This window comes from Elephantulus edwardii, unplaced genomic scaffold, assembly GCF_000299155.1.
Source record: "Elephantulus edwardii isolate Elephantulus edwardi_28Jun2011 unplaced genomic scaffold, EleEdw1.0 scaffold00006, whole genome shotgun sequence".
Lineage (NCBI taxonomy): Eukaryota > Metazoa > Chordata > Mammalia > Macroscelidea > Macroscelididae > Elephantulus > Elephantulus edwardii.
This window is the reverse complement of record NW_006399756.1, coordinates 26,816,855-26,830,484: the sequence shown is the minus strand read 5'-3', so window position 1 is coordinate 26,830,484 and position 13,630 is coordinate 26,816,855. Positions and strand designations below refer to the sequence as shown.

General features: G+C 39.4%; 1 protein-coding gene across 1 annotated transcript in view; it reads left to right on the top strand.

Annotated features, from left to right (window-relative positions):
• The window catches only part of SLK (STE20-like kinase), a 65,991-nt gene extending 52,692 nt beyond the window's left edge, over positions 1-13,299 (top strand). Inside the window, 6 exon segments of the mRNA XM_006880178.1 lie at positions 2,854-2,983; positions 3,560-3,684; positions 4,589-4,777; positions 6,288-6,413; positions 7,269-7,382; positions 13,153-13,299. Of these exon segments, the coding sequence (XP_006880240.1) occupies positions 2,854-2,983; positions 3,560-3,684; positions 4,589-4,777; positions 6,288-6,413; positions 7,269-7,382; positions 13,153-13,299 (831 nt within the window).
• The last annotated feature ends 331 nt before the right edge of the window (positions 13,300-13,630 follow it).

Here is a 13,630-nt window from a genome sequence, read left to right as displayed (position 1 = left end):
ATTGTCCAACTCTCTGATGTATAACAAGTGATTGCGAAGACCATGGCCTGTATCAGACGCACCTTAGTTTCCAGAGAGACACCATTGCTCTTCAGTACTTTGGAGAGGTCCTTAATAGTTCTTTTATTTTCTCTAATTCATCTGTCTGTTGGCTTTTTTTTTTAATGTAATAGTTCTTTTATTTACTCCTGAGTAATTTCTAATTACATATTCCATTGTGAATATACTGTTTTAGAATTGGGAAATTTCATGAAAACTCAATAACATTAGAATTTAATTTCATTTAAAAAAATAATTGCTTTTGTGATAATATAGTATATAAATCATCGTGAGAGGGACCTTTAAGATCTGGTTGTTAGGAAACACTTCCATGTGTTATAGCTGTATCTACCTACGTGGACTCTTACCCATTGATCCTTATTTCTCTCTGGAGCAGCTCAGTGTTGGTTCTGTCTACTTAAGTCTTCGTTTCTGTACACTCTGTGTATTAGTTGCTTCATAGCCTGATTCCTTGGTTCTGCCACTCGTGTTGTGAAGCATGGTTTCTGGACCTTTATTCTGAGTTTTGAGTTTGCAGTGGTTTACTTTTAAAGTTCTCAAAGAGGAATATTAAGGGATTAATTGATTTCTGTATAGTCTGACAGACAAAAAATACTTGGAGCCAGTGATGTAGATACTTGTGAAAGCCAAAACCTATACTAACTGTAGTAACAGTTAGTGCTTAGTACAGTGCCTAACATTTGTGAAATCCTTACTAAGGATATCCTTCGAACTGAACCCTTAGTCTAGACATAAATGTAGTATTAACAATGTGAGCTAAAATCTTCCTCACCAGAGATTGCATTCATGTATGTAGTGACACTGGCTTTTTTAAAATTTGTTTTAATTTCACGTATATAAGTTATTTATTTGTTCTGTCCCATACTTCTGCACTTACAGTTCTTTTGAGCCAAAAAAAGATTTCTGTTTACACTAGTTAGGTAACTTGGATCCTTTGTCCCAGTATGCCTGGAAATACTGAACAAAAGAGAGTCTTTTGATATATGTGCAGGTTATTAAGTAGGTTTAGATACAGAAATTTCACAGCAAACAAATAATAATAATAATTATAAGTACTATTAACTGTAGGAAAAATGACAAAATACAAAAACTTGAATAATTTATGGCTTAAGAAAGAGACATAGAGATTTTGTATCTCTTTAAGTAGAACGTAAATATTCGTGGGCTTTCTTTGGTTGTAAGAATGAGACATAGGTAACTATGGTCCGATGGTAATTTTACCTTATTGATGCAATTTGTTAGGTTTTGGCAACTTTATACATTTGACAACTAAATATCACTAATTATTTAAATGAGACAGTGTTGGTAACTCCAGATTGCTTTAACAGGATGACAGGGCCTGGAAGAAATGAATCCTGACCTCTTCAAGTACTGCACTGAATCAGAAACAGTTGCCATAATAGGTTTCCAGGCTGTTAACCATTTAGAGGCAGGTCACCAGGTCTTTCTTCCATGAGGCCTCAGGGTGGATTCAAACTGCCAGCCTTTGGTTAGTAGTACAGTGCTTAAGGCAAATATCTGGTGGAGCTTGTTAGATCCTCTCCCTATGTATGGAAGACTAGGTTGGTAGTGGTCCAGAAAAGGACAGATACTCTCCAAGTCTTAAGAATAACTAAGCTGAATCTTGGATTTTCTCTTCTTTTAGATAATGTCAGAGCTGGGGGAATAGGTGAGGATGAAGGAGCTGGGATTGCTGCTTCAATCCTAAATTTTCAAAACCAAATTGATATGAACATCCCTTGAATTAATAAAAAAAACCCTGTGTAACCTCCAGGAGAAGAATGGAGATCCAAATATTTACTGGCAAAATTTACATTTCCTTAGTTTAGATACTGTTCTTTTCTTTCTATAAATGTGTGTTGTATCATAAAGACCATGAGTCCCTTTAACTTCCTTTTCTTAATGCCTGCTACTCGTTGCTGTGAGTCAGAACTGACTCATGGCCAATCCCCCCTCCCCCACAAACAGGTTTCCTAGGCTGTAAATCACACAGGAGGAGATTGCCCATTCCGCTCCTGTGGAACCACTGGTGGATTTGAACCTCCAGAGAGGCATGCTGTCTGGGTTAGCAGCATGACCTCCAGTGGGCTACATCACCAGAGCTCCCTACAGAGTAACTTAGGGGGTTTTCTAAAGCATAAGACTGGCGTTTGGGCTATAATACATACACAAATATTGGTGTACTCAAATGAGAGAGTCTATCCCAAATCAAAGGTGTTAGTAGAATTTCATGATTATAAGAAATTTTGTTTATAGATTTACAAGACAATTTTATTTCTCTTTAAATCTGTAAACCATATTTTCCTTTTTTCAGATACAAGCTGTAGATACAGAAACTCTTAGTTTGTATAACCATATTTCTTCCTAATTCTTTTATTTCTTAGAAAAATAGAGTTTAAAACTCAGATACTTGTTTTATTTATTAGTTACTTATTATCTATATTGTTCAAACAAACCATAGTGGAATTAGTCAATTTTAGAAGCTGTAAATGTATTATTTCCCAAAGGTACCAGTATAGTAGTAGGATATTTTAACTAAAATAAAAAAAGAAAAAGTGAACAATAGACTTCTTTTATAAATATACTTTTAAACAGTAAGTTTAGAATATCATATAAGTCTTTCTTAGGCTTGAATTGGGTTTTATAAGGTTATGTGTGCTGTAGAGTTTTGATGATATCACAGTTTAAACTTTGTAAGCTTGGCTTGGAAATTTTAGCAGTTGACTTGTACAGTCATACAGATAAATGATCATTTCTGCATGTTATTAACTTATGGTTAACTGTATCTAATAGGAACAAGACTTTGTGCAGAAGCAGCAACAAGAATTAGATGGCTCTTTGAAAAAGATCATCCAGCAACAGAAGGCAGAGTTAGCCAATATTGAAAGAGAGTGCTTAAATAACAAGCAGCAGCTCATGCGAGGTAATCAAATAGTGTGGCATAGATGCATATGTGAAATGATACCTCAGAGGTATTGAAAGAGATAACTCGGAAATTGAGTGTATGCTTTCCTTCGCTAGAGTGGTGGAAAGAAGGCTAAATAAAAGTGTGGTAAGAGAAAATGCTCAAAATATAGGACTATTTAATGCAAAAAGAAGTTGATATGATAGTAGACATAAGAATATAAAGATGTAATCCTTCTTCTTGTCCAGACAAAGCTAAAAATAGACCTGAATAATTTTGTGTACTCATTATGCCTTGTAATTGTTGGCATGCTTAATGGTTACAAGATATAATGGAATTTTAAGCATTTATTTTTCCTGAGAAATTAACTTGGATTCTTTCTTTCTCATTAAGATGACTGAATGGAATTATGGTAGTCAGATGGGGCATTTGCGGTTTTTGGGAAATTAGAACACAATGGAAAAGTAATAATAGATACCAATGCCTTTATGTTATTAGTGTATGTGGGACACTTCTGTCTAAGTATCGAAATAAAGACCAAAAATACCTTAGTAAAAAGAACAGTGACATTCTGAATATTGCTTTATCTTTTAGCTCGAGAAGCTGCAATTTGGGAACTTGAAGAAAGACACTTACAGGAAAAGCACCAGATGCTCAAGCAGCAACTTAAAGATCAGTATTTCATGCAAAGACATCAGCTGCTTAAACGGCATGAGAAGGTTAATGAAAAATTTGTTCGGCTTTTTGTTTAAAGATTGTGTAACAGCTTTGTCATTTGTATTTCGTAGAGGATGAATTCTAAAGTTCTTTTCTGCTTTTCTTTTATCCCAGTAACTCTCTGATAAGTTTGGGTAGTAAATTTTATCTTTATTATGATTGTAAACTTTTCTACAAATTGTAAGAATGATAGCTAATTACAATGTTTAAAGGCCTGCCCCTTTTCTCTTAAAGGTAGCTATTAATGGCACCATTTATGGTTCAAGTATCTTAAAACTGTGGACTCCAGGGAAGCTCTGGCGGCCTAGTGGTAAGGAGCTGCAACTACAATCCCAGAGGTGCATGGTTCAAATCCACCAGGTGCTCTGCCGGGGAAGGAGGGACAATCTCCTCTTGTACCAGTCAGATCTGATTTGACGGTACACTCACACAAAAATAATAATAAAAAAAAAATTAAAAACAACAACAACTGTGGATTCCATGTGTTTAGTAAAAGAAAGTTCTAGTATAGAACTCATCACTTGTTATAGGCCCTTGATAAGGAACCACTTGTAACTGACCCTCCAAAGGGCTTTTAGAGGCAATAAATTGGTAACTGACCCTCCAGGGGGCTTTTAGAGGCAATAAATTGGATAAGAGGAGATTACCTATCTCTCTGGAGGTGCATCCAGAAGATTTGAGCCATGTGGGTTGGCAGCACAACTCCTTAACCACTAGGCCACCAGTACTCTTACCTTATCATCAGTAACTTATTGTCCTTGTAAATTCTTTTTTTGTTTGTTATTTTTGGTGGTCATTGTGCAGCAAGAGAGGAGGTAATTCTGAGAAACAGACAAACAAATGTGTTTAAGTATTTATGTGTGTACTGAGTATTATATCACCGGTCCACATTTAAAACATGAGAAGGAAACAGAACAAATGCAGCGCTACAATCAGCGACTTATTGAAGAATTGAAAAACAGACAGACTCAAGAAAGAGCAAGACTGCCCAAGATTCAGCGCAGTGAAGCCAAGACTCGAATGGCCATGTTTAAGAAAAGTTTGAGAATTAACTCAACAGCCACACCCGATCAGGACCGTGAAAAAATTAAACAGGTAAATAAGTAAATTGCTCTCTTCACCTTTGTCGTTGTTGCATGCTGCTGAGTCACCTGTGCCTCTTCCTGACCCTTTGAACAGCGCACTGAAATCTCGCCCTGCCGCATCCGCATCCACAGTCTCTGCCATGCCCAAGCCCGTTGTTGCGGTCACTGAGCTCATCTGTCTCATTGAGGATCTTCCTCTTTTTCTGTGACCTGCATTTCTCAGCATGCTGTCCTTTTCCAAGGACCAGCATCTCCTGACAACATGCCAACTTTTGTTGTTGTTGTTAAGTGCTGTCGAGTCATAGGAGACTCATAGCGACCCTATGAACGAAAGTCCTGGACACCTCCTGTATAACTTTCATCCTTTCTCCAGATTCATAGGGTTTCCAGAGGCAAGCTACTATGGAAGTGGATGCCCCTCCTGCTTCCAAGCTTGTTTTAATCAGGAAGCTCCACCAAACACTGTCCACCATGGGTAAACATTAACACATTTGACACATTAGTGTCACAGTGTTCAGCTTCACAGCAGCCACGAGTTACCTCTGTACAGCAAGTGGGCAGACCAGGGCTATATGACCTAGAAGACTGTTTCACCAGAAACAATTAAAGGCAGGCCTGAGGGCCACAGAGTAGAGTCACCCACCTTTGGCTTGGAGGTAAGACTTTCTGTCCACTAGGCCAACTGCTTTCTCTCTATGCTGTTGTTGTTATTGTTGTTGTTGTTAAGTGCCATCGAGTCATAGGTGACTTATAGTGACCCTATGAGTGAAAGTCCTCGACACCTCCTGTATAACTTTCATTCTTTCTCTAGTTTCACAGGGTTTCCAGAGGCAAGCTATTATGGAAGTGGATTCCACTCCTGCTTCCAAGCTTGTTTTAATCGGGGAGCTCCACCAAACACTGTCCACCATGGGTAACTGTTACCGCATTTGACACATCAGTGTCACAGTGTTCAGCTTCACAGCAACCACGAGTTACCTCTGTAAAGCAAGTGGACAGAGCAGGGTTATTTTAAACGACTTTTCAGAAGTGCAGCATTAATATTTGATAGATAATTAGAGCCACCTTATGCTTATGGATGTTTGCCTCAGCTGCACAACCTGGGCTATATAGATGGCATGAGCAAGCTTAGTCTTCCCAAGATGGTGACCACAGAAGACACAAAGCCCTCTTTTGTTGCCTTAGCAGATTCCGAGTTAAAACAATCCCAAGGTCAACCCTGGGAATGAGGCATTTTGGAGAGATTTTGAAAGAAATACATGGTGTCACTATGATATTTCTGCAGTCACAGGCCCCGTATGCAAATAAACTGATGTTAGCGCACAGAGAGGAGGCACTAGGTTTTAAGCAGAAGTCCTGAAAGCCATGGAGACGTCACCCTTTAGTAACAGCATATTATTACTTGAAGCGTCAGTTTCTTGTCTTAAAGTGTCATTAAATTCTTTAATATCACGTTTGGAATATGCACAAATGACATGCTCATTAGCTGTTAAGTTCTCCTTTGTTTTTCTTATTTATAGTTTGCTGCTCAAGAAGAAAAGAGACAGAAAAATGAACGAATGGCTCAACATCAAAAACATGAAAATCAAATGCGGGATCTTCAGTTGCAGTGTGAAGCCAACGTCCGCGAGCTGCATCAGTTGCAGGTTAGGGCAGCATGCACATGGAGTTGGGGACGTGGGGTCATAGCTAACCAAAGTCAAGTGCACATCAATGCCAAAAGTGCTGTGGTGGAAGGCTGCATGCACTTCCTGTACAGCCCTGAGTGAAGATAGCTTAGTGCTAGAGACACTGTTTACATCCTATATAACCATGATTAATGAGAATATGCACCTAAATTATAGTCTTGAGAAATTTGGTCTTTTAAAAAGCAACATAGTGTGTTGTTTTGGACATATTTTGCAAAAATCCCCAAGTTATAAAAGTAGGCAATTTTGCTTTCACATACTGATTTTAAAATTTCTCTGCATTTAGAAAAATTTCTTTTAGGCTTCTGAAAAATGTAATGAACTTTTCAGAGGGATCTTTCAAGGTTACTTTAAGAGCAGGCCATTTTTAGATTCTGTCTGAAGTATATGGTCTCCCTAGTATCTAGTATATAATGTTTACAGTTTCAGAGTGGTGACATTGTGAACTGTGACAGCATGTGGGGACTCTTGCTTCATTTACTCACCAATTCTGTATTTTAGTACAAGTGGATAAAATGCATGCACATCTCCTAAAAGTGTCAGTTTTATGAGCAAACCTTCTTAAAAAGGGTAAACAGGCTTAAATGAATTCTTTCCCTTTCTGTGTAAGCTCTTTTTATATGGTAATAAATGTCACTTCTAAACTTGCAGAAATCAAGTTATGACTCATTTCATAGTTCTTGGCTTTAGATTTTTAGAGGGGAGCTTGAATTTCAATAATAGCTTGATGACTAACTTATTACTTTGGAAGATGATTGCATTTATGAAAAGTTTTGTTGATCTGAATTTTTTTAATCTAAACTTTGTTTTCAGAATGAAAAATGTCATCTGTTGGTTGAGCATGAGACTCAGAAACTAAAAGAATTAGATGAAGAACACAGCCAAGAATTAAAGGAGTGGAGAGAGAAATTGAGACCTAGGAAAAAGGTAATTTTTTTTTCAAAAGAAAAGATCTTTTTTTGGTTTGCATACAGTAATTCACATACAATTGTGTTTCATTAATGTACATCGTGTTTAATACAGTCATTTACATTGTGGTTCATACAATCATTTATATATTTGTATTTTATATAATTAATTACTATTGCTTTATGCCTCTTATTACCCCATCTTTTCAAGTCGCTATTGAATCTTTCAAGGCTCTGTTGAACTATTATTTCTCCCCCTCATCTGCCCACTAACCTCTGCTCTCCTAGTGTTTTCACCATTCCTCCCTTCCCCCTCTTCCCTTTCCTTTTGGGCATTTGTATGCAATCTTAGTCAGTTATCCTCTTTTTACAATAATGGTCTTACGAAATATTTGTCCTTGTAAGACTGTTATTTCACTCAGCACAGTGCTCTCTAGGCTCTCCCATGTTCTGTAGTATTTTATGAAATCATTGTTAACTTAGGAAAATGAACTTTGAGCATTTCCATTAAAATTGTATGCTTGTATCCACTCAGTCGTTGGCTCTTCACAGCATGTGTGAAGAAGGTACAAGAGGGTACAGGAAGGTATAGGAGATGAAGAGTTGAAAAGAAAGCCCTCAGAAGGGCAGAGTCTAATGACAAACAGAATTTTGTAGTGTCTTTGCTTTGAAGGAGGTGAGCAAGGAATACTGGGAAGGGAGCACAGTGTACAGGAAGAGGAGGAGAGCGTAAATTTGCCTGGAGGAGGCTTCAGAGAGGAAGTCTTTCTTAAGCTGAGTGAGGCTTGAGGATGAGTCAGAGCTTGCCGGGCAGAGCAACAGGTTGGGGTTGAGGAGCATTATGAGTAGAGGGAAAAGCATGAGTAAAACTGTATGTACAGACAGTCGGCAGTAGTTCATAGAGCTGTGTGTTCTTCTGTTACAAACGTTGCTGTTACTGTTATGCGCTGTCTAGTCCACCATGACTCATAGCGACCCTGTGTACAATAGCTCTGAACACTGCCCTGTCCTGGGCCAGTCCACTGTCCCTGACACACCTACCGTCATTACCCCAGTTATTGTGTCAGTCCATCTCAAGCATGATGTCCTTCTCCAAGGACTGGTCCCTCTTGGCCACATGTCCAAGGTATGTGAATTGGAGCCTCTAAATCCTAGCTTCCAAGGAGAAACTTGATTTCACCCTCTCTATGATAGACCTGTTAGTTCTCTTGGCAGTCTATGGTATGTTCAATACTCTTCTCCAGCACCACAACTCAAAGGCATCAATTCTTCTATTGTCATCTTTGGTCATTGTCCAGCACTTTGATGCATAACAAGTAATTGTATGGCCTGGATCAGGCATATCTTAGTCTGTAGACTGACATCATTGCTCTTTAGCACTCTGGAGGGGTCCCTGACAGCAGATTTTCCTATTGCAGTTTGTCTCTTTATTCCCTGACTGCTGGTGCCAAGAATGTTGATTTTGGAACAAAACAAGCTGAAATTAACAATCTCAGTCTCTTCTCCATTTATCATGATGCTGCCATTTGGTCCAGTGGTGAGAATCTTCATTTTCTTGATATTGAGCTTCAATCCATATTGAAGACTACAGTCCTTGATCCTCTGCAGCAAATGCTTCAGGCCCTCCTCAGTTTCAGTAAGCAAGACTGTGTAATTTGCATAACGCAGGTTGTTGATGAGTCTTCTTTCAATCTTGATGCCACTTTCCTCATAAAGTCTAACGTCCCAAATGATCTGTTCCGCATATAGATTGAAAAAGTCTGGACACAGGATGTGTCCTGATGCACTTCTTTTCTGGTTTGAGCCATGTGGTGTTTCTTGCTCTCTCCTGGTGACTACCTCCTGGTCCAAGTATAGGTTTCGCGTGAGCACAGTCATGTATTTAAGCACAGTCAAGTGTTTGGGGATTCCTGTTCTTCTCAAGGTTAGCCATGATTGTTGTGATCCACACACCTTTCATAGTCAGTGAAAGAGACAGTCCTCTGGTACTTTCTGCTCTCAGCCAAGATTAGGGAGTGAGAAAGTGATGACTGGTGAGCCTGCACAAGTGGATTGGAGCCAGATTATAAGGCCCTTTGTGCTAATTCAGTTTATGGTCCAGTAGAAGGGTCACCTCCCTTCCTCCCCTCATCCGTGTGTTTCTCCTGTTTGCACTTTGGTCTCTGCTCAACTTGTCCCTGCTGGTCAGCGGTTTTGACTGTCACCATATGATTTCCGTCCTTCATTAACCTTCGACCATAAACCCTTATTTCCTTTTGGATTTCCTCCCATTGCACAGTTCACATATTCCTTCTTTCAGTCATCTAATCACCAGTTGAGGAGAAAAATATTTAGGCCCTGTCAAGTACTAAGAGTTTTTAAAGGCAGTGTGACAAGTAAGGCAGTTGACGGTATAGCTTTTTAATTTAAATTTTCTTTAGTTTAAAAGTGTTTAGGTAGATAATATATTCATGTGTTTCAAATTTCAAAAAGTACAAAAGAACATAAAATGAAAATTTCCTCTCTCTATTTTTGCTTTCAACTCTTTGTGGCCTAGCTTTCACCTCAGACTTTCTCATTTTTATTAATTTTAATAAACATTGACAGAGATTTTGGATTTCCATTCATTCGTTGCTGCACTTTTCTCCCTGCCCACCCCTCCCAGCCAGTTCACTCCTTTCTTTGAAAAGAAAAAAAAAAAAAAGAAAATTCCTTCATTGGTATACAATTCTGTCCCCCACCACCCGCCCCTGCACTGAGTACACTTCTCTGTGCAACCTTAATTCTGGATTCCTGTGCTAACCGTAATACTCAATCATATATCACCTCTAATCTGTTCTTTTCCTCATCTGTTTCAATACGTTATACATAATTTATCCAGTTTTTTCTTAGTCTTACCCCAACCCTGATGCCAGTCCCATTCTACTGCAGTGGCACCATGCAGTATTTGTCCCTTTGTGACTGAGATATTTCACTCAGCATAATGTCCTCCAGGCTCACCCATTTTGAATAATATTGCATGAATTTTTTTTTTTTAAGATGGGCACAAGTGAGTGAATTGGTAATAATAAAATCTTATCATCTTCCTGTACAGACTCAAGTGAAGATCAATTTAGTATCAGAGGTACCATTGTTAAAAATCTTTGTTTCTTGAAATTCTCTTTTTGTCTTGCTTTTGTGACGTTTTACTATGTGCCATCGAGTCAGAACCAATTTATAGCTGACCCTCCAGCCAGTGGGTTTTCAGAGGTAGTAAATCACACAGGACAAGATTGCCCATCTTTCTTCCATGGAGCAGCTGGTGGGTTTGAACTGTGTGCCTTTGGGTTGGCAGCACAGGTTACCAGAATTCCTACCAGAGTTTTGTGTGTTTTTGTTTTTTGATACAACTCTGCTCTTTTTTAGTATTCTGTCTCACTTTCTCTCTGTCTTCTAGTCACTTGAAATACACACGTTTCCCAACTTTATCTTTGTTTTTTTAAAATTATTTTTATTTTATTATTTGTATGTGTGTGTGTACCGTCAAATCGGATCTGACTGGTACAAAAGGAAATTGCCCCTCTTTCTCCAGCAGAGCATCTGGTGGATTCGAATCACATACCTCTGGGATTGCAGTGCAGCTTCTTGCCACTAGGGCACTAGAGCTCCCTCCAACTTTATGTTCTTACTCTGTTCTCTGTTTTCTTCACCTTCAAGTTCTGGTTAGCTAGTTACAGCTCGAAAAATTGCTTATATAGAGGCCGTTCGAAAGCTTGTATAGAGCACAGGCTCCAGAGTCAGCCAGATCTGGGTTCAGATCTCACGTTGCCACTTCTGAATAATTTTGTAACTTAACGTTTCTAAGCCCAGTCTTCTTCTTTGTGAAGCAATGATCTTACTCCCAACCTAATTGAAGGTAGGAGTTAAATCTTGTACTTATTATCTCAGTACCTGAATCATAGTCTAGTTCCATGGAATTGTTATTGCAATTATAATTTATTGTTTTTACTATTATCATATCCCACTTTAAGCTCGCATTTTCCATCTGAATATTCTATTATCATTTTGTTTAGACCTCTCCAAATATCTCATGAAAGGTTCCCTTTTTTTTGATAACTGTCAGTGAAATCAGGGCATCCTGGAGACATGGAACATGATGTACTAGACTGCTGGCTGGTTCAGGTCTACTAGTTGCCTCATGGGAGAAAGCTGGACAGTCTCCTCCTGCGAAGATTCACAGCCTGACGGAGGCTCACCAGGATGGTGTCAGCTCTGAGGCAGTGGACTCGGCTTTTTCAGTGGCCCTGCCCGTCCCAAACACCGTCACCGTCCTTTTCTTTTCTCTTAATATTCATCCCCGTTAGGCATAGTTGTCATTGTGTGTCTACTCTCTGAGAATGTAAGCTCTGAACACAGGGACATTATCTTTGTTCACTAAGTACAGGCAGCTTCTGAAAGCGTTTCTAACACATGGTAAATGATTAATCCAAACTAGTTGACTGTGAACTGAAGAAGGAATACTCAGTGGAGTTAGCAAACTCCGCTTCCTTTTTCTTTCTGTCTTACTGTCCCTCATCTCCCCATTCCTGCCATCTGTGTCATTCCTTTTCTCTTAATTGACATCTAGTCTAGAAATCAGAATTAGTTTTTCTTTCTGCCACATCCCGTGTTCAGTCCAGTGCCAACTAATTTTGAGTCTCTTTTCTTAATATTTGCCATTCTGTTTCCCATTGCTGACTTCCAGCTACCTGCATCAGTTGTTCACGAGTATCCTGAAGGGCCTCCGGGCTGTAGTATCTTCACCTTTCATCCTTCCCCCTTGCCAAAGTCTTTATCCTCAGGGACCCAAGAATGTCATCAGAGTAGTGTTGCTAAATCTTCATTTCCAATAGAAAAAAATACATAGGACTTCGCTTGCCTTTGAAGCCTGCATGGCGCCCCCCTTTGTTGTGGTCAGTTCTTCTAGCTTGGTTGCTCGGTAGTCACTTTCCCTGTGCTTCAGCAGTGGATGGGGTCACCATTCTTCACTTCAGCCCACCGTTTCCTGCCTGGGCCTTGTTCTAGCTGTTTCTCCCTCTGGTAGGCCTTCTCCAGCCTACCGATCAAATTTTTATCTTTCAAGAATGAGATTGTTTTGCCTCTTCTGAGAAATCTTCCTGTACCTTCCGTCTCCCCCCATTCTTGTACAACCACACATATCCCTAAATCACTCATTCACAGATCCTTATCAAGCACTTGTGTTTGCTCTGTGCTGTGGGGATGTAGAGATGGATCTGGCTTTAGGTCTTAATGTCAAGCAACTTACTATCTAACACAGGGAAGACAAGACATACCTCTCAATAACCGGAATAAAGAGTGGTAAGTGCCCCGTGGACAGGTGCCCCTGAATGAGTGCCTGCTGGGGTGTAAGCACATCTTTCTCACAGACTCTTCATACAGCAGCCCGGGGAGGTAAATGGTATCATCACAGAGGAATGGAACGATTCTGTGATAGAGAAAAGTAGTTGACCCGCGCCGTGCATTGATAAAACAGCTCTGGTGCATCCTGCTGCGAGCCAGAACCCAAACTGGTAGCCAGCTTCTCTGAGGGAGAAAGATGTGGCAACTTGGCCTCTGTAAAGAGTACCTCCTGGGTTGTATGGCAGAAGGACCGTGCAAAGTCTGTGATCTTAACTGTTGAACAGTCTTATTTTAGTTAGAGAAATAGGAGAAGAAAGTATTTGGGGCAAGTAATATTTTCATGCTATCAGCATAAATTAATATATTACCATCATATGACTCATTGGTTTTTGGTTTTTTGGTTTTTTTTTCTCTTCCCCTTTCTTTTTAAGACTTTGGAAGAAGAGTTTGCCAGGAAACTGCAGGAACAAGAAGTCTTCTTTAAAATGACCGGGGAGTCGGAATGCCTTAACCCTTCAACGCAGAGCCGGATTTCGAAATTTTATCCTGTTCCCAGTTTGCATTCCACAGGGTCATAACAGTGGGAAGCATTCTGTGATTAGGGTTTGGCGTTTAAAAATGTATCATTCTGTTCTCTTCATCTTCTGCCACACCACAGTCTATGCCAGATAGCTCACGGAGACAATCACCTGCCTCACCTGCTAGGTGTTTTCCATTTGTTTGTTCATTTGTTTGTTTTAAAGCAAAGATGAAGGGGAAAGGAACTAAGACAGATGCTGGGCCATGTTGGCAAAGTGGCATCTTGCAGTAATTCCCTAAGGTGATTTTGTATATTAATCTAAACATTTTTGTTCTTTAGACCCTATTACTTGAGAAACTGTTATAGAAATAATGTTTAAAGTTATTAAG